Source organism: Bos indicus, chromosome 1 (assembly GCF_029378745.1).
Source record: "Bos indicus isolate NIAB-ARS_2022 breed Sahiwal x Tharparkar chromosome 1, NIAB-ARS_B.indTharparkar_mat_pri_1.0, whole genome shotgun sequence".
NCBI lineage: Eukaryota > Metazoa > Chordata > Mammalia > Artiodactyla > Bovidae > Bos > Bos indicus.
Window position 1 is genome coordinate 75,670,624 of NC_091760.1, and position 20,981 is coordinate 75,691,604.

The 20,981-nt window shown below is 38.9% G+C and overlaps 1 protein-coding gene across 5 annotated transcripts in view; it reads left to right on the forward strand.

Annotated features, from left to right (window-relative positions):
* The window catches only part of FGF12 (fibroblast growth factor 12), a 615,850-nt gene that overhangs the window by 361,037 nt on the left and 233,832 nt on the right, over positions 1-20,981 (forward strand). For 4 of the 5 annotated variants that reach the window (XM_019958105.2, XM_019958099.2, XM_070789979.1 and 1 more), the window contains one exon: positions 18,196-18,306. In XM_019958105.2, the coding sequence (XP_019813664.1) occupies positions 18,196-18,306 (111 nt within the window). Of the gene's footprint in view, positions 1-11,552; positions 11,681-18,195; positions 18,307-20,981 lie in introns of those variants that run through there. The other variant, XM_070789975.1, reaches the window with a different exon arrangement.

A 20,981-nucleotide genomic window follows, 5' to 3' on the forward strand; every position in this document is an offset into this window, starting at 1 on the left:
TGAATTCTGGATACTAGATCAATCTAAACTAAATTTTAAATTAAGAAAGTTTTAAATATTTAATAATTAAAAGAAGCAGACATTGTAAGCAGAAATAGAGCAGTATGGAAAAAAGTAGACTCCAAATATAAAAATAGCAATATAGTAATTTCAGTGGTAAGAAAAAAATATGCATGTGTTCAAAAGCAAACTATACCCACGTGAAGAGAAAATATTTGAATTGGAGATGAAATCAGAGAAATCACTCAGGATCAGAGAGGTAGAAATCACTGAATGAGAATTTAAGATATATTGGATATATAAGGAGAAGTTCCAACATGCATGACATAGGAGTTCTGGAAAATGAGAAATATAATGTTAGATCATCTACAATGGAAAGACGTAAAACAATTTTCAGAACTGAAAAATTCATGTAACCTTATCCCATCAAGTTCTTAATAATTTCTCATTTGAATTGTAGTAAAATCATAATACAGTGAAGATGAAAATATTTTAAAAGTGACCAGAGAAAAAAAGATTAACCATTAGTGAATGATAGGTTGACCTACTGCAGACTTGTCATCAGCAATAATGGTTGCTAGAAGACAATGGGATAGTATTTTCAGAATGCTGGGAGAAAGTAACCATCATTTGATACAGCACATCCATTTAACTACAATTCAAAAGAGAGAGAGAGAAAAGAAATTGCCATGGCATAGACTGAGAAGCTTTACCATTTACAAGTTATTCTTGTGCCAAGTCATGCCAAGTTACTCAGTCGTGTCTGACTCTTTGCGACCCCTTGGACTGTAGCCCACTAGGCTTCTCTGTCCATGAGATTCTCCAGGCAAGAATACTGGAGTGGGTTGCCATTTCCTTCTCCAAATTCTTATTGCTTCACAAAGGCAAAGTTGAATCTAGAGGGAAGGGGTTAAAAGTACAATGGTGAGCAAAAAGTATGGAAAGCATGTTATATTTACTATGTAATCAGTAATAAAGATCCTAAGGCAAAGTTTTCATGGGCTTAAAAAGAAACTATATGTCTATTCAGTGATAGAAATGAAATGAGAGGATTTTATATTTGGAAGATGCATTATTTGGTAGAAGCTCAGGGGTAACACTTATAGTTGGAGTTTGCTAAATAACAAATTTATGTTAAAAATATTTAAAGTAACCACTAAGTTAATGGGAATAGACTGTACTTTCCAAATTAAGACAAGGGGGAAAATTAGGAAGTGAATAAAGAAAACTAAATCAACCCAATTGAAAGAACATAAGGATAAGTAAGGGCTTCCCAGGTGGTGCTAGTGGTAAAGAACCTGCCTGCCAAAGCAGGAAATGCAAGAGGCAGGTTCACTGCCTGGGTCATGTCCCCTGGAGGGGGACATGGCAACCCACTCTAGTATTTTTGCCTGGAAAATCCCATGGACAGAGGAGCCTGGCAGGCTACAGTCCGTGGAATAGAACAGAATTGGACATGACTGAAGTGAATTAGCATGCACTCATACAAGGATGAGTAATAAAGGAAAGAAATGTAATGTAAATAGGAAACACAAACTATGATGATGGAAATAAAAACAACTAAATCAGAAATTACAATGAATGTGAAGTGATTATAGTCATCTCTTAAGGAACTTTTGGATCGGATGAAAATTGAAAATCGAAGCATGCAATGTTTATAAAATGTTGGTAAGATAATCAGATTGATGAATGGTACACACAGCAACATCTTGTTTATGTAAAAATGTACAATGCACAAAATGGCACTAAGTATTTTGGGGGGATACATAAAGAGGGAGTAAAGGAGCAAACGTATGAACAAGAAACTACACATACCGAATTCAGAAATGTGGTGGAGGGTGGTTCGGAAGGTAATGTAATGGAATTAAGGAGATGCTTAGGATATTTTAATTATATAAAAAGATGAGGCAATTATGGAAAATGTTAGTCTTCATTAAATGTGGATGGTGAGTTCATAGATATTTGAGAGATAGCGGAGAATGGAAGCCTGTACTGTGGGTTTTGGAGCCAGACTACCTGAGCTCAAATCATAAAAGCCCTTTTACTTATGAAATGTGGGAAATTGGGCAATTACTTTATTTCTTTGTGCCTTAATCTCATCACTGTAAAATGAAGAGAAAAAAAAAAAACAAAACAAAAACAAAACCAAAAAAATCCTTGTAGGACTGTTGTAAAGTTTGAATTAATAAAAGGTTTTAATCAAAATCATTTGGCAGTCCCTGGTTCATGCTAACTCATTTATTGAGGTTATTATTATCTATTTTTCACATATTTGAAATATTTATTTCCTGTTGAAAAGAGAATTCAAAGGAATTTGTTAATGCGTACGTACACTTACAATTAATTTGCAAATTGTAATCAAGGTAAACTTCACTGAAACTTAAATTAAAATCACTGATCAGAATTCTTATACAGTACATCAGAAAGTTTATAGAGCCTGAATGGAAACTTAAAAGAGAAAGTCTCATGAACATTCTATCTAATTTGGTTTCCCTTTTATGACAATAAAGATGATCCACATGCAGGGTTTTGTGTGAATACTTGGAAAGAGCTTCACATTTATTCTAACTCTTCATTTAGAAACAAAACACAGAGATTCTAAAATTAAGCTGTTTTTTTATAGAACAAAGTGAAAGATTTTGAAGTATCAAATAAAAATGATTTTTTTCCTGCAAAAGAAAATGAAATTTTAATTCTGTAGCACACAGATAAAATTTAATGTATTTTTAATGTTTACTTGTTTTTTCCAAACAAACATATGGCCATTTAAAATTTTACTTGTTGACAGATTGTGTCTTTTGTTACTAGAATGTGTCATATACCAACGGGAAACCATTGGCAATTTTTTAAGTAGGTAATGGTATTAAAGTCAAGCTGGCCTCCTCTACAAAATTTGGGAGAATCACTGGCTATGAATAATCCCCGTAGCACTGAACCCTGAGGTATGTGCTTCTTGGCTTTGGCCAGGAGAGAATCAGGCTTTTTTTGCTTTTGTTTTTCCATGGGTGTTCCATGATAACTCTTCTGAGTACTGTCTTGACACTCTTGTCTGATACCATGGGCTCATTCTTTGTCCATGGAATTTTTCATCTATGCATCTATAATGGCCCCTCAGAATCATTCACAGTGACAATTCCTTTACGTCTCTTTCAGTTACTTCCAAGTTGAAAGCAACTGAGAGCCTCCCAAGGTGAATTTGAGGTATAGCATATACCTTAAATATGAATTTGATCCATATTTACATCACAAGTGTACCATCCACATTTGATAACTATTTCTATTTTTTAATGTATTTATTGTTATATCATGTAATTATTGAACTGCATTATTAAAGTTTGTATGATTACATTTTAAATAGAATTTTAACAATCTTTATTAATATATGGTGATATAATATCTAAAAAATTCTTATTAAATATAATTTTTTCATTTTTACTTTAGTTCATTGCAAAGAGCTTGTTGTCTCTATTTGTACTTATAAGTCCCTTAGGTTTCTGGGATTATAAATTTCCAGCCACTGATTTATTCCCAAATTGTCATTTTATAGTTGAAATCTGAATCCTAGAGAGAGGAAACCAGTACCTTGAACAAATATGTGTTTGCTCCTTATGTTGTGTTAATGGCACTGAGTCCTGGGTATAATGTGAAGGGTAAGACTAACACAATCTCACCCGCATGGGTGCTATAGAGGAGGAAATAGATATAAACAAGTAAAGAAAAATAGATATCTAATTACACATTAGGATGTATGCTATGTAGGGGGAAAATTAATGTATTGGCAGAGAATCTGAATATGAAGGCAGATTTAGGTTGGGGGCTCAGGCAAGACCTCTGTGGAGTGACATATAAGCTAAAACCTGAGTTTGTCTTAGGAAGAAATCAATCCAAGCAAAGGGAAATGCATGTGCAAAGATCTTTAGGTCTGAAGGGAACGAAGCCACGTGTGCCTAGAGCTTAGCGAGCCAAGGAGAAAGTAAATTGTGATGATGATGGAATGGTAGACAGGAGCCAGATGGTGCAAAGCTCTCCAGGCCATGCTTAGGGTTTGATGTTTTATTATAAATGAAATGGGAAGCTATGAAAGGGTTTAAGCAGGAGAGTGATGTGATCCAATTTATCCTGTAAAATATTAACTCTGCAGTAATGGTGTGGTTTGGAAGGGAAATAGAGTAGGAGTGTAGGTGAATGTTGGAGGAATCTAGCTGGGAGCTGTGATGGCCTGGATCAAGGTGTTGACGGTGGGGATGGAGAGGAGCCAACAGTTGGAAAGAAACCCCAGGTGTCTGGATCTCCTGACCTGTACTACATTGCACCATCCTGCCTGGCCTGAACTTGCTGCTGAGTTGAAGCTGATGAATGTGCTCTAAATGGCTCTTCTGCAGAAAATATTATTACCTCTTCAACTCTCTCTGGTTGACTTTGCAGATTTTTCTTGGTGGATACTATAAAAAAGATGACAGACAAAGATCACATTTTACAACAATGGCATTTTACCTGCAGGTAATTTAGATTTGTGGTATATGAGGGAATTCCCCAAGCTTGCCAATTTGGATGAAAAGATTTCCTCTGAGATACACGACAGTTTTAGGATAGGTCTAACAGTGCTGCTCCTCTGATGTCAGGGAACTGTCATGCCTGTGCTCCTCTGTTCATTTATTTCTGGTGCCAAAAGATGTGTCTATGAAAAAGAGGCCTTAAGCCTAACTGAGCAGATTTTTCTATGCCAAGCGAGGATGCTATTATTACAGAAGACTATTTGGATGTATGGAAGTGTCTATACTCCCCGTTCCCTCTTTTTTCCTTTTTGTACTGGGATGCCAAAAGTTTTAACTCCAGCTTAGCATTTGCTGTTAATTCTAGGTCCATCACTTCATAGGTTTCTACCATTTCTGTGGGCTGATCACCAAAAAGAAAGAAGAGAGGAGTATCAGCATGTTAGATTTCATCAAGAGACAACTGATTAGCAGGGAGAAGGTGTACAGAGCAGAGGGTTCTGGCTTCGACCCCTGGTTCTGATATTTATTACCTCTGTGATTTAGAACAAGTGATTTAACCTCTGTAAGCCTCAGTTTCCTAATCTAAAAAAAGGCCCAATATCTGCCTTCAATTATTTCTTTGAGAATTCAAAGAGATAGTCCAGGCAAATACCACTTGGTATGTGGTATGCGTGAGTGTGTGTGTGCTAAGTCCCGTCAGTTGTGCCCAACTCTTTGCAACCCCAAGGACTGTAGCCTACCAGGCTCCTCTGTCCATGGAATTCTCCAGGCAAGAAACTGGAGTGGGTGGCTATGCCCTCCTCCAGGGGATTTTCCTGACCCAGGGATCAAACCTGCGTCTCTTCTGTCTCCTGCATTTACAGGCGGGTTATTTATCACTAGCACTGCCTGGAAAGCCCCTGGTATGCGGTAAATGCTTGGCAATTGTTATCAGTGAATGAAACTCAGGAGAATTTGCCCATTGCTACTGCTCCTAATATGGGGCTTCCAAACCACATTAATTCTATCTTGAGAGTTAAATCTACTACACAATCAAGGCTACTTGCAGGTTGTTGAACAAATTACGATGTGTATTCTTTTTTAAAACATTAAAAAAATTATTACAGTTTTTAAAGATTACTTTCCATTTAAAGTTATTACAAAATATTGGTTATATTCCTTGTGTGGTACAATACATCCTTGAGCCTGTCTTACACCAAATTGTCTGTGCCTCCCATTCCCACACCCCTGTATTGTCCCTGCATTCCACTGGTGCAATGTATATTCTTTATTAACAAATTTATTTATTTTTAATTGAAGGATAATTGCTTTGCAATACTGTGTTGGTTTCTGCTATGCATCAGCATGAATCAGCCGTAGGTATACATATGTCCCCTCCCTCTTGAACTTCCCTCCCACTTCCCACTGGTACAGTATATATTCATAATTCCTCAGAACAGTCTTCAGAAATAGGTCCTAGTCATTCAAACGATTTCGCCAGAAGCAAAGTATGCCTGTGTACAAAGAAATGAAATAGCTTTCTGGATACCACACAGCTCATTTGGGACAAGGCCAGGACACCTGTGAGAGGTATGAAAAAATGATTTTATTTAAAGGGACACAGCACAGAAGGATCATGGTCTGTTAAAAAGCCCCAATTCCAGGTATTAGCTGTAATGGAGTTTCTACTCTCTTCTGTGTTCTGCTTCTTCATCCTTAGAATTAGATCATTTTGAAGGACTGTTCTGGTTCTAAAATCTTCAGATTGTAGGATTACCTTCCTGTTTGAAATATCTCATGATTTTCATTCTCTGGAGCTCATTCTTGAGTTGCCTGGAAGACGAGGCTCATTTCAGGTCCCCTTCCTTGGATGATAGTGTAAGGAAGACCAAGGGCTGTGACTCAGTGAGGGTGACCAGAGTCAAACCCTCCTTCATGAATGCAAATCATTAGAAAGGCAAAGAAGTCATTTGGGTTCCTAGGAATGCTCACATTACGCTTTTTCCACCCTCATATTTCATGATATTCCATGGTATTCTACACTGACACAGGGCTCCCTTAGAAGCCTAATGATAGATTCTTATTTGGAGAAGGAGAGGTCATACAGTTTTCCAGAGCCAAAGCCCACCAAGCACCAACAGTCCTCAGGCTGACTTCTCTCCACCTTCACTGCCGCTCCCTTCCTAAGGCTTCACTATATGTCAGTGGCTTCCTGTGTGGCTTCTAGGATCACAGCATCATGCACTCTAAGTCATCCTTCTCTGTTGTTCTCCAGCATGGCTTTCTAAAATACTGCCCTCATAATTTATCCCCAGGCTTAAAATCCTTCAGTTTCCTTATTGACTGATTCCATACTACTGATGTTTGTCTTTCTCTAAAGTGGGTGGAAAAAGACAAACGTTTATTATGTGGATATTTTATTTTTGTGTGTTTTTAGTATTGGTATTTTTTAAACATTTGAGCTTTAATTTATAATATATGTATAATGTATGTAGTAGTACCTGCATGTACTTTACAAATAATAAATATATATACATGTGTTACCAAAACTCAGGTCTAGCAACTTGTCACTTGAAAGCCAATATGCAGGAGGCCAGATTTATGGAAAAGAAAGTTTGCTTTTTTTTTTTTAATCTTATTTGTATCTTTGGATTTTTTAAAATTTTATTTGAGTATAGTTGATTTACAGTGTTAGTTACAGGTATACAGCAAATTGACTCACTTATACATATATCCATTTTTTTTTCAGGTTCTTTTTCCGTATAAGTTAATACAGAACACTGAATTGAGTTCTCTGTGCTACATACATTAGGCCCTGGATGGTTATCTACCTTATATATAGGAATGTGTGTATATTAATAGTAAGCTCCTGATTTATCCCTCCCCCCTCCTGTTTCCATTTTGGTAACCATAAGTTTGTTTTGAAAGTTTGCTTTATTTTGGAGGCTGGCATCTGGCAGGGAGAGTAGACTCATGTCCAAAGGCCAACTCTCCCTGACAATCACTGGACAAGAGCTTTTTAAAGGGGAATTTCAGGGGTGCATGGACAGAGGGAGGGGCTATATGCAGAAACAGCACGGGCAGCTCTGACAGCCACAGTCATCTTGAAATTAGTCGTGTGGTGGTCTATCAGCCTCCTCTTGACTGTTCAAAGTACAGTTAGTCTTCGGTTTCAGGGTCGGTTTGTTCCCATTGCTCTGGGGCCATTTCTCAGAACTGTGGCAGCTTGTATCATGGCTATAGCCTGGTCATCAGGTAGTTAACTTCTTCTACCTGGATTTCAGTGTCTACAAAACAGCTCAAAGGATATATGGCTCCGAAAATTATCTATCGTCCTTGATGAGGAACTAAAAGTCCTTGACTTTATTTAATGACTAAGCTATGATTATTTGGTCTTGTTTGACTGCTTTTTTTGTTTCTGAATTTTCTCATTTTTCTGATTAAATTTCTCCTTTGACTAAAGTTTTTCTGCAGACAAAAGTTAAGCAAAGGTCCATTGCGGGGGATGGTTTCTGTCCTGAGAAGCCCTCACAGGGCCCTGCTTCTTTTCATATGGAGGCTGTAGATTTAACATTTCACAGATAGAGATATATGCTCAAAAGAGTTTGGAGCTCATTGTTTTAAAGGATAAAATACATGTTATTAGCACCTTAAAGAACCTCAAGTGTCTTGGATCCATATTTCCCTTCTGTCACCTCCAGCCACTGTGTGCACCCTTATATTTCCTCATACCCTGGGCTCTCTCGTGCACTTGCCCACTCTCTGAATGTGCTCAGCTTGTGCGTCATGTGGGGCTGGCCCTCCTGCTAATAACTGCTCAAAGCACAACTTCCCTGCCTATTCAAGGCCAAGTCTGAAATGTTGCTTCAACTTCTGAAGCCTTTCTTTACTGCTTCTTGTCCTAGATCCCACCACCCCAGGTCAGCTTAGCAGCCCTGCTCTGTGATTTCATGGCGTTTTGTTTGTTTCTCTAGGACAGCACTTTCCTTGTTCACTGGTTATGGTTTATGGTGTGTGTGCCTCAGCGACAAGGCTGTGGGTGCTGTCAAGGCAGGAATTGCATCTTACTCATCTTTGTACCCAGCACCTAGTGCATGTTGGAAGGCAGTATTTGAGTTATTTTAAATTTTCACGAGCATCTTCCTCTAGAGAGGAAACTGGGAGGGACAGGGTTAATGGTACAAGGAATAAAATTGGCTCAGCACAGAAACCCCATCTGATGGGCATTTCCCTGCCCTGCTTCTCCGATCTTCCCCATCTTCCCAGCTCAGACTGCTTTAGTGAAGAGGATACTTTGGAAAGCTGTGTCCTTTCTTTCCATTTAGCTTTGAGGCAGCATGAAGGTTGAGAGTTGCTTGTCTCAAGGTCACTTGATTGCCGCTGAAGTGGGAGGCAACTCAGGGCTTTGGAGTCTGTTCAGTTTATGGAGGCTGCTGCTGTGCTTGTCAGACTGTGTTCAGGGTGGAGGGGCTGAGACTGAAAAGGGGAGGAAAGGCACTGAAAGTATTCAAAGGCTTTACACAGCTCTCTTACAAATGAGGAGCTCCTCTAAAAGTCACCCTCACAGTGGAAAATCCCAGGTATCACTTACCTCCTTTCTGTCCACATGCAAACACCCTGTACCTACTCTGTGCCTGGCTCTGTGCTGGGTGTTGGGACAGGGTCGTGAATCATTCAAGGTCCTTGCCATCGAGGAGCTAAACCTAGTTCAGCAGCGGAGACAGAGCATAAGCAAACAGCTGTGACAGTGTGGGGAGTCCTCGCCTGTGCCTGAGGGAGTGATTAATTCAGCCTCAGGGTGTCAGGGAAGGCCCAGTGGAAGATAGCCTGAAGGGGTGGGGAGCAGTTCTGGGCCTAAGCAGCAGATGAGGTGTGCATTTCAGGCAGCAGAAACTACATCATCAGGGTCTAAAGCAAGGGTTGGCCAACTTTTTCTGGAAGGAGCCTGTTAGTAAATATTTTAGGCTTTTCAGGCTGTAGGACCTCTGTTGCAAGTACTCATCTCTGTTGTTGTAGCACAGAAGTAGCCAGGGGCAAATGTGTGAATGAAGGAGCATGGGCTGTGTTCCAATAAAACTTTATTTACAGAATTGGCAGCAGCAGGGCTGTAGTTTGCCAGCTCCTGGTCGAGAGGAGGATCTTCAGAGAGCCTCTCATCTGCTGGTTCCCAGTCTTTTCAAGCATTAGGATTACTTTGCATTTCCCGTCCCTGTTTCTGGATGCTCTTAGCTCCTCTCTTCATCAGGTATTGGTCAAGTCCGCTGCTAGCTGTGCTGTCCACAGTAACACTCTCATCTCTTGGACCCTCCATCCTTTTCCATCGCCTTCATTTTGTCACGGTACCTTTACAACAGAAAACTGTTGTATATGAGTTGTTTGTTTCCATCTTGTCTTCTCTGTTGGAATGTAAGCTTCATGGCTTTTGCTCTGTTGTACTCAGCGCTATGCTGGAACCTGGAATGTGCATCTTGTCTGCTTCAGCTCTGCATCCAGTGAGGTCAAATGATAGTTGTAAATCAGCCATGGTGGGAAGATTGACCCCTTAGAAATAAGTCCCATGAAAATCAGGTTTGGGCTTTTTTTTTTTTTTTCAAGAGCTGTTTTATGAGCATATCACTAGTTATCCCCTCTACCTAGAATAACCACTGGAAAGTCTGGTGCTCAGTACATACTTGTTTTTTGGATAAAATGTGCTGTTAGTATCTGCTGGTTGAGAAAATAGATTTGCATTTATAAATACAGAGTCCTCTTTCAGTTATTATTGTTACAGGGGATTTCTGTGTCTTAGAGAGGATAACTGCTGAAGGCATCTGTCACCTTCACTTGACCTGCTAGAGGACTGAGGACTCAGGACAAGACATGGCAGTCTTCACTCCACTGAGCAGACAGATTCTGCTGGTTCTGTGACTTCCCATGATATGGCATCTCTGCCTTATTCACTGCAGTCTCCTGAGTGAATGTGGGGGTCTCAGGCCTGTGTCTTTTTTTCCTAAACAAATATTTTGAATAAATCCCCCCAGCTTAGTGTGACTGTCATTTTTGCAGTGTTTTCAAAAGTCTAGATAAATTCTGTCCTCTTTCCAGTGTCTTCCTGTATCAGTCTCTGATTTGTCTGGGGCTTTGATGTATGGTATGCAAATGTGCCCTAGTCTATACCCTTTAGCTGTGATTGTCAGAAGTATATCTGTTTATGAACAATTTCCAACCCTGATAATCTAATTTTGAAATCTGCAGCAGTATGAGGCCCAGAAGCACTCGACAAGAATCACAATTTAACAACCTCTTCAATCTCAGTTCCTTTAAATGGGCAACATTAAACCTTGATACTGAGAGTCTGTTTGTAAGCCCACAGAGACTGATTAAAAAAAAAAAAAAAAAAAGCCATCAAATTACCACACAAAGCACGCTTAACATTTACAAAGACCTCTCCATTTGCAGGATGCTTGTTCAACAGTCTTTTCAATTCCCTGTTCAAAGCACACACTAAGAAGTAGAAATGTGAGCTTGTGTTAACCGCCATCTGGCTTATCTCAAGCTTTCCAGGACCTCAGGCCTGGAAAGGACCTCTCACTGCCACGCAGAATGCCTTAGCTTTCGGAGATCTCTGTGCCCTTCGTTGCTGTCCTGACCTGTAGCTTTTTTTCTGCTTGTCTCTGTTTGCTTCTGTCCAGGGCCAACAAACTCACTGTTTTCCTTAGACAGCTTGTTCTCTTTGTGAATACAGTTTACAGAAAGGTCCTTTTTTACCTGCCTCCCCATAATGTTCACCCACTGGCCCTAGTTCTGTCTGTCCCTGTGGAGCTACTCAGAACAAATTGGCCTTTTCTTACTTCTGTCTTCCTACTTCTACTGTCAAGAAAGTGGGGACAGCTCTCACGTCCCCTGAGCCCTCCCTTGTTCAGGCTGCATATCCACTGTTCATTCAGCCATTCTTCATGTGACAGTCCTTTGTACCCTCTTTATTTGGCTCCTATTCCTCTGGACATGTTTCAATTTCACCAGTGTCTTTCTTAAAGGGACCCAACAGAGCTGGAGAATGGCTCTCTCTTCCTTAACTGGGCTTCCCTCGTGGCTCAGAGGTTAAAGCGTCTGCCTCCAATGCGGGAGACCCGGGTTCGATCCCTGGGTCAGGAAGATCCCCTGGAGAAGGAAATGGTAACCCACTCCAGTATTCTTGCCTGGAGAATCTAGTTGTATAACCTTGGGTAAGTGAATCGTGATCATCTCACCTGACCAAGGAGAAAAAGTACCTTACACGTTCAGTAGTGAGTATCAGATACAACTGTAGTAAAATCATGAGGAAATGCCTGGTGGGAAGTAGATGGGTTCAGCCAATAATATTATATTATTATTATTATAAGTACTGTTACTTGTCTGGATATGACTTCCATAAAAAAATTGGGATCACTCTTATATTTTTTATCTTACATTGGAGTTTACATGGGGACACTTTCTCTAAGTTTAGGTGCAAATGTTGAACAGGCTGGCCCTAGATAAACACATCCAATTTTAGTATTATATGTATGTATATATGGGGCTTCCTCGGTGGCTCAATGGTGAAAAATCTGCCTGCCATTGCAGGAGATACGGGTTTGATCCCTGGGTTGGGAAGATCCCCTGGAGAAGGAAATGGAAAATCCCATGGACAGAGGAGCCTGGTGGGCTACAGTCCATGGGATCACAAAGAGTTGGACACGACTTAGCGACTAAACAACAATATGTAATATATATTTTATATTGACATGTTTTGTATGTGTACAGATATGTTAATATCAAATATATGCATACACACACACACACACACACACACACACACATATATTTCTTGCAGCTTCCCATAACCCCTTTCCTTTGTCACTCCCACACTTCAATAACTGATGTGACTGATGCACACCTAGGTGCTCCCCTTCCTCCTCGTTTCTTCTCTGTTTTCCTCTCCTCACCCACCCAACCCCGGCTAGTCCCAGTTCTGAAACCCACACAAGCTACAGATTATGTCATGAATGTTCTTTGGAAAGGAAATGTTGATGTTCATTCAGTATATTGGAAAGGAGTCTTATCCTAACTCATCCATGTGTTGGCTGGATGACCTTGGACAAGACATTTTCCCTCTGAGGCTCAGTTTTTATTTTCTGTCTTTGATGTTAATGAAAGAAGGTATTTTGAAGAATGAAGGTTGGCTTCCAAGTTCCTTTTCAAGTCAAAAAAAATTCATTCTAATTCCTGCAATCTAGTATTCATTTGAGATCTGTGATCAGGTTCCCTCGGCTCTGACTGTGTTCTGATTTCAAGTATATACTTAGCTACCAACCTTATAGCACCACACATTAAGGCAGCAGGAATGTCTAGATAACTCCTTCAGGTATCAGCTTTTCTGAGTGGCTTTGAAGTCAAACATTCTGTGGAAATTGCCACGTCATCCTGAAGGGAATCAGTGCTAAACTTGAGGTCCTATGCTTTACCTAATTTTTTACCAACCTCTTTGAAGGTAACATTTTTTACTTGCTTTTGTGGCTATAATGATCATTTTTAATAAAGTTTTTATTTTAAAATGCTTTTGCATTTATAGAAAGATTAAAATAGTACAAAGAGTTCCCATGTATCCTACACCTAGTTCCCATATGAACATCTTACATTCATTTGGTATACTTGTGACAATTAGTTGGTATTGATACATTATGATTAACTTAAGTCCATACTTTATTCACATGTCCTCAACTTTTGCCTAATGTTCTTTTTCAGTTCCAGGGTCACATCAAGGACACCACATTGCATTTGTTGTCGTATCTCCTTAGGCTCCTCTTTGCTGTGACATTTTCTCAGAATTTCTTTTTTTTTTAAATCTTTTAATTTTTTGGCAGTTTCAAGGGGTACTTGTCAGTTGTTTTGTAGAATATCCTTCAGTTGAGATTTGTTTGATGTTTTCCTCATGATTAGACTGGGGTCATGGGTTTTGGGGAGAAAGATCCCAGAGGCAAAGTGCCATTCACGTCATATCAAGGATAGGTGCTATCGGCATGTTTCATGACTGTTGACCTTAACCCTGACCCCCTGGCTGAGATAGCGTTTTATTTGTCAGATTTCTGCACTGTGATGTAATCTCCCATCCTCCATCCCCTTTTCATATTCTCTTAGGAAGGAAGTCACTATGTACAACCACTGCTAGTTCTTATTCACCTAACTGTCCAGGGTGGATATTACTGATGGCTGTAGTCTTTTTTTCCACCAGAATTCTCCTATTTTATTGACATCTTCTAGGGCTTTGTCATTTAAATCCAGCCAGCAATAAGGAAGGGAAAATGTGGAGGAGAATGTTTGCTTTGAAAAGCCTTGGCCTGAAAATGGCACACATCACTTCCACTTAACATTCCATATGACACTCATTCATCTGCCAAACCGAACTGCAAGCGAGGCTAGGACATATGGTCTAGCTGGGTGCCCAGGAAAAAGAGGAAATGGATTTTGGAGAAAATCTAGCAGTGTTTGCTACACTACTTCAGAGTACAAAAGGGAATAAACCAAACCCATCTACTAATAAAATGGTCTACTCACCGTCTAATAATATAGCCATCATTTCATTAAAAAATGAAAATATAATGGAAAACAGAATCTTAGAATCAAGGAGAAGCATATAAATTGAATATAAAATTAGCTTAATAAAACTTATTCCATTGACCTTATTTTTCTTATTTCACTGTTGACCTATGAACATTTGTTGAGAATAGGCAGTTACTTACATGTCAGCGTTTGGAAACTTCTGCCATATGTTATACCTGGGCCAGATTCTGTGTCATTCCCAAAGTCTGCCATGCTAGTTTTCCCTTTACCCATTGTCTGTCTGCAGTGCTCTTCCTCTGGGTTCTTTGCCTGTGAAAGTGCATTCACTCTTCAAGTGACAGATGAGGTGCCTTCACCAAACCTCAAGACAGAATTAGTCCCTTGCTCCTTATGGTATCATGTCACTCTGCTTCCATTCATAGTTTAACAGTTATCCGCACTAGTATTATATATATGTATGTTTCATGCATTACACTAGGTGCTCCCTGAGGACAGCATGGGTCTTACTGATTTGCTAGATCCCTAAGCATAGTCTGAAAAATATAAAGCATGTTTATTGAATGCACCCAGAATGTTAGATGTCCCAAAAAATGGTCTCATTTTTAAACCTCTTTCTTTAAAATACAACAAAACACTTTCTTTTATTCCCCCAATTATAAAAGTGATCCTCCCTTATGACAGCCACATCTTCCTGGTAGAGGTGATTTTGAACTGAGCCTGGAAAGGTTGATAGGGTTTGATGATAATAAAGGTATAGCCCTGTCAGGCAGGCCATACTGCTTTCTATGACACGTCCTAGGTTCAGAGCATTTGTTTAATAGACGATCAGATCTCCTTTGAAACAGCTATAGTGTAAAACATTCACTTTCATAAATCATCATATAATTAAAACCCAGACTCTGACCTTGTTCTGGCACTGCTTCTGGGCAGTCAAGGTTGATGTACAAGTTCAATGCTCATTATCTTGAACAGGAGTTACTAACCTGAATTCACAGGGTCCCAAAAAAGAGATAGCTTCACCAAAGCAAAAGAAGTGCTTAATTACCACTTCAGAAAGAGGAGCATGGAAAAAAACAAAAACAAAACCAATTATTTTCAGACATTAATGATTCAGCTGCCATGCGTCTCATTACCAGCCAAAACATGACTTCTCAACGTGATCTGATCAAGTTTATTAGAAATAAAATATGAATTATAAGACAGTTGTCCCTTTCCTTCCTTCTGTCCTTTTCTATCATCTGCTGTTAGTCTTTTGGTTACTTTAGTGACATTAAGAACTCAATTAATATTTTACTAAAATGCAAATCAGGAGACTATTAGTAAGTCTATTAGTAAAATGCTCCCTTTATCTCACTTAAACTGTTTCCTCAATTTTCAGGGTTGAAAAATTAGACCTTAATTAGAGTTTATATTATTATGAGGCTTTTCATTTCACACTATTACATTTATTTATTCATCTGAAATTCTAAATGTTGATAGATAGCATAAGAATTATTTTTTCCTGTTATACAGGTAGGAGAATAGCCTCAGATACTAAGTGACTTGCTCAAGACCCCACAGCAGTTGTGGTTCAAAGCTGAGTCTCCTGAGTGCAAATCTAGAGTTGAATGTACCTCAGTAGCATTTACCTGTCAACCAGTTAGCCTTATGGAAGAAGCTCAGACATTCTTATTTCCTCTGATTATAAAAGTGACTCACACTTAATAATAGCCAAGTCTTCCTGGGGGAAGTGATTTGGAACTGAGCCTGAGAAGGTTGGTAGTGTTTGATAGGTGGTAGGGGTCAAATATATATTTTTGCATTGAGGTTAGCTAGCTATTAATATGTGCTCTCCTACATATCCCTTGTTGGGGGTGGTGGGGGGGCACGCATGGAGACAACACATTCAGAATGAATCTGTGGTTTGATTTCTGGCACTCTTTAGAGAAGAAGATTCTCAAGTCAAAGAGACTTTAAGTCATAGTTGCTCAACATCAATAGAGAATCATAGAAGGGACCTAAAAATCACTTTACCTTCCAGATTTTATTGGTGAGGAAATTAAGGCATACAAATGATTATTTTTTAATTAAATTTATTTATTTTTCATTGAAGGATGATTGCTTTACAGTATTGTGTTGGTTTCTGCCAAACATCCACATGAATCAGCCATTGATATACCTATGTCCCCCACCCTCTTGAATATCCCTGCCATCTTCTTCCCCACCCCACCCCTCTAGGTTGTTACAGAGCCCCAGTTTATGTAATGCCTACACATTTTAAATATATTGAATTTATTTAACCCACAGTGTTAATACACAGTTATCAATCAGAATGCCTACTTTCCAGTTTAGTTCTCTTTAATACCCTGCTTCATAATTACCAGTTTTTTTTTTTTTTCTGGGAGGGGCATCTTTTCTACTTTTAGGACTGCTTTGGAGAAGATATGTTTATACAGGCATTGCCTCGCATTCCCAAGTATGTGCGATCTAGTTGTAGGTGTAAAAGACATGATGGTTGTAGGGCGCAGGTCCGTTCCCAAAGAGTTTGTTGCACTGAATCCTTAACTGGAACTCTTATTTAGATTCAACCATCAATATGTGTGTTTAGTTTAACACACAGTATTTAGCATATTGCCCGCCCCCCCACCCAAAAGAGATCTGAATTATTATTGATTTAATAAGTTGGTGAAGGAACTGACTCTCAGTTGAAATTCTTTGATTGCTCTTTTGAAGATAATGCATAACTACATCACCAATCATACGAGTCCCATCCTTACCTCATTTTTTTTGTCAACAGAAGCAGCATTTTTCTTTTACTACTAATTTTAATGGAATAATTAGGACAGTAAATATGGTGCATGTTTGTGTGTGTATGTGCTCAATCGCTCATTCCTGTCCGATTCTTTGCTACCCCATGGACTGTAGCCTGCCAGGCTCCTCTGTCCATGGGATTTTCCAGGCAAGAATACTGAAGCAGGTTGCCATTTCCTTTGCAGGGCATCTTCCTGACCCAGGGATCAAACCCGCATCTCCCGCATTGGCAGATGGCTTCTTTACCACTGAGCCACCTGGGCAGCCCCCTATGAGTGTGCTGCAGTAGTCTAATTTTTACCAAACACTAAAGTAGAGATAAAGATGGTAGTGATATTGTAGAAAATAGATTGTTGCTGCAGCTAGTACCACAGTGAGAAAGCTTTAAATATTTATGGTTAGTGGGTATACAAAAATTCAAATGTGTTATACAAAGATCAGTTTGATGGTATTAGGGTGTAGGGAATTTTAAAAGCCAAAGACCACATCTAGTTTGAAATATTTACAGAAATATATATGGCTTGATTTTTATTTATTTATTTTTTGTACTGGAAAAATGACTTACATGGTATTGGGTCTTACTCTGGTGATGTATTTACTGAAGGTGAAATCTGTTTCCACATACTTTCCAGTGACATCTCATGGCCATGGAGGGTTTAACTTTATTCTATGGATCTCATCCAAGACTGAATTTGATTAGAATTTTAAAACCAGGGGTTTCTGATAGATAGTTATCATTCAGCAGAAATAGAAGTCTTCCAGGAGCCGATTATGACTGCTGAAAGCTTAGGAATTACACTGGCAGTTTGGTCTGAACAGTATTCTGGAATGGGACCACAAGCTTGGTGGTATATTGAAGCCAGACACTAGACACACAAGGGAGAAGAATAACTCACTTTTTAGCACACCTCTGTATTTTCCTAATCATAATTAGCTTTTATTCATTTAGGCTTCCTTTGTGGCTCAGCTGGTAAAAGAATCAGCCTGCAGTGTGGGAGACCTGGGTTCGATCCCTGGGTTGTGAAGATCCCCCGGAGAAGGGAAAAGCTACTCACTCCAGTATTCTGGCCTAGAGAATTCCATGGACTGTATAGACCATGGGGTCACAAAGAGTCAGACACGACGAGTGACTTTCACTTTCACTTTTATTCATTTACATTTGGTTTACTGTTGCAGAATATTATGGATCTGCCTTTAGAAAGAAGAAAAAGTAAAGCTATGTTACCAAAATTCCTCCTTTCCAAATAGTTACTTCAGTATTTAAACCATTGGCATTTATGCATTGACTTAGGGGATGTTTTTGATAATTTGCAAGTGTGCATTTTTGCAAACCAAATAAAAACTTGAATAATCATTTCATTTTGTTTTGCAGAACCCCAGCTGAAAGGAATTGTGACAAGGTTATTCAGCCAGCAGGGATATTTCCTGCAGATGCACCCAGATGGTACCATCGATGGGACCAAGGACGAAAACAGCGACTACAGTAAGGAACATTAGCTTCATGCAATCCAATTACAATCAGATGTATGGCTTAGTGTCTCTTAGACCTAAAGCATGGCCAGGCTGCCTTTGGAACTGTTCAACTACTAGTAAGCTAGTTGTCTTTTCCTTTGTCCTTTTTGGTATGATTCTTATAGCAAAGAGACAGTAATGTATAGAGCTTATGTATTCAATAAGAAGGTAGGAGGCTTGAAGGAGTTCTGACTGCTCAGTGGACAAGAATTTCCTCTCATTCCATTGTTTGTAGTCAGAACGATGTTAAGTATTCACAGAAACAAGGCTACCTTCCAGCTCAAGGTAGTGTTTTAATCCTAGAACCAAATAGTAAAAATACCATAATAAGTCTTAGAACATCATTTCTGGAAGACAAAAATTACTTCTCAAAGTAAATATTGAATATATACATTTGTATATTACATGTTATTTTATCTTGACTGAGGCCAAATTTATTGATTTAAAAAGAAAACTATATTAAAATATTATATGTTGCAGTTTATATGATAATAAGATGATAAATATCAGTACTGAACTGCAATTTTGTTTACAATTTTTTGAAATGAAATCCAAGTATTAAAAGATTATTGATGACATCTCTGGAAATAATGTTTAACTAATTTAACTGTAGGGCTGACAAGCTTGATAATTACCAAATCATCAAAGTCTGACAGAGTGTAATTGCATTTAAGAAGCATTTTTAATATAAGCCTCAGAGTCAGGAATGACCACTCTCATGGTACCTTTCGGTTTCTGCATAATCATATATAGGTACCTGGGGAGGAAATTCCTATTATTCTAAAAATATGTAGGACATTATATTGTTTCCCAAAGTTTGTCTGTATTCACTGCTAGATCTTTATTACTGGTCACTGGTCACATAGTAAATGCTCATTAAATCTATACCCAATTGAGTTGTCTTCTGATAGATGTGGTTTTTTTTGGTCAGACTTTCTTTCACTTTCTTTCTTTCTTTCACTTGTGGTCAGATTGACATTCTGTCCAACTGAATAAGGTAATCTAAAAGCTTGATATTTTATGGTGAAAGTGTTAGTTGCTCAGTCATGTCCGACTCTTTGCGACCCCACGGACTGTAGCCCACCAGGCTCCTCTGTTCATAGAATTCTCCAGGAAAGAATACTGGAGTGGGGTAGCCATTCCCTTCTCTAAGGCATCTTTCTAATCCAGGGATTGAAACCAGATCTCTTGCACTTTGGGTAGATTCTTTACCATCTGAGCCACCAGGGAAAAATACAGATCTGAGGAAAGTTCTATGATCCCTAGAGTGTGAAAATGCTCCTATCCACCCCTTCTAAATTATTCTTTGTTTACTTAATGTTACATGTTACAAAATATGAATTACAATAAAGGAAAGATCTCATTATAGAGAATTTCAGCCCATTTTCTGCTGAGGAGTTGATTTACTTATTGTGTTTTGCATTGTTGGTTTGTGTTTGTGGAAATGCATTCTTTAAATAATTTAAGATTTTCCCTGAGTCCAGATGAATAAGGATGCTCTCCTCTCCATGTATAATTTCCATTTATTGCATCTCAACTTGAATGCAAATTTAGTGAAGCTACAAGTATAGATGGAAAGAATCAAGGATGTTACTTAGCTGTGTCACCCCCTGCTGTCTCTGAGGTATCCCTTGATCTGGTTTCTTTTTCTATAAGATGAGGTGGCTGGAGATGAAACCATTAATATCCTCTGTCAGCACCAGCTACCCAACTTAAAAAAAGATTGAAAAATTATAAATTTATGAAGATAGATTCAAGTGAGCCAAATAGCCATACTCAGTTTAATAGGATGCAACTGTAACCCAGACAGCTGTCCTGTGAATGCATGACATTTATCATAGAGCAATGGCCGAGAGGTGAAAGTGTGGAGTCCACTAACAGAAACACTTACTATTTTTCTAGAAAAATAGTTGAAAGTGCTTTCTCTCCAAATGCTGTGTCAATGGCTAATGTAGATCTATAACCACATGTAAATATATACATTTATACACAAACAGTGGAGAAGGCAATGGCACCCCACTCCAGTATTCTTGCCTGGAAAATCCCATGGATGGAGGAGCCTAGTAAGCTGCAGTCCATGGGGTCGCTAAGAGTCAGACACGACTAAGCGACTTCATTTTCACTTTTCAGTTTCATGCATTGGAGAAGGAAATGGCAACCCACTCCAGTGTTCTTGCCTGGAGAATCCCAGGGACAGGGGAGCCTGGTGGGCTGCCGTCTATGGGGTCGCACAGAGTTGGACACGACTGAAGTGACTTAGCAGCAGCAGCAGCAGACACAGACAGATGTGTGTGTATTATATATGTGTGTATTTATGGGCATAATGGCATTATGCATGACACACACACTGAAGGTACTGCGTTTGGTCACATACTTTTAGAAACTAAGTTCACAAATTTAAAATATCTTATATTTTATTCAAATAAACTACTGCATACATTAATTGACAGGTTGGTATTAAAAGGAGCTTAAATATACAAAATAATAAGACTTAATAAATTCATTTGGATACCCAACCCTTGGCTTAACATTTAGTTAAAAACATCATTACATCTGAAGCCCCAGTATGCTCTTTCGAAATAGTGGAGTCTACTTTTCCCCTTCAGTACCAGGTATAACAACTATCCTGAATTTGACTTTTTTTTG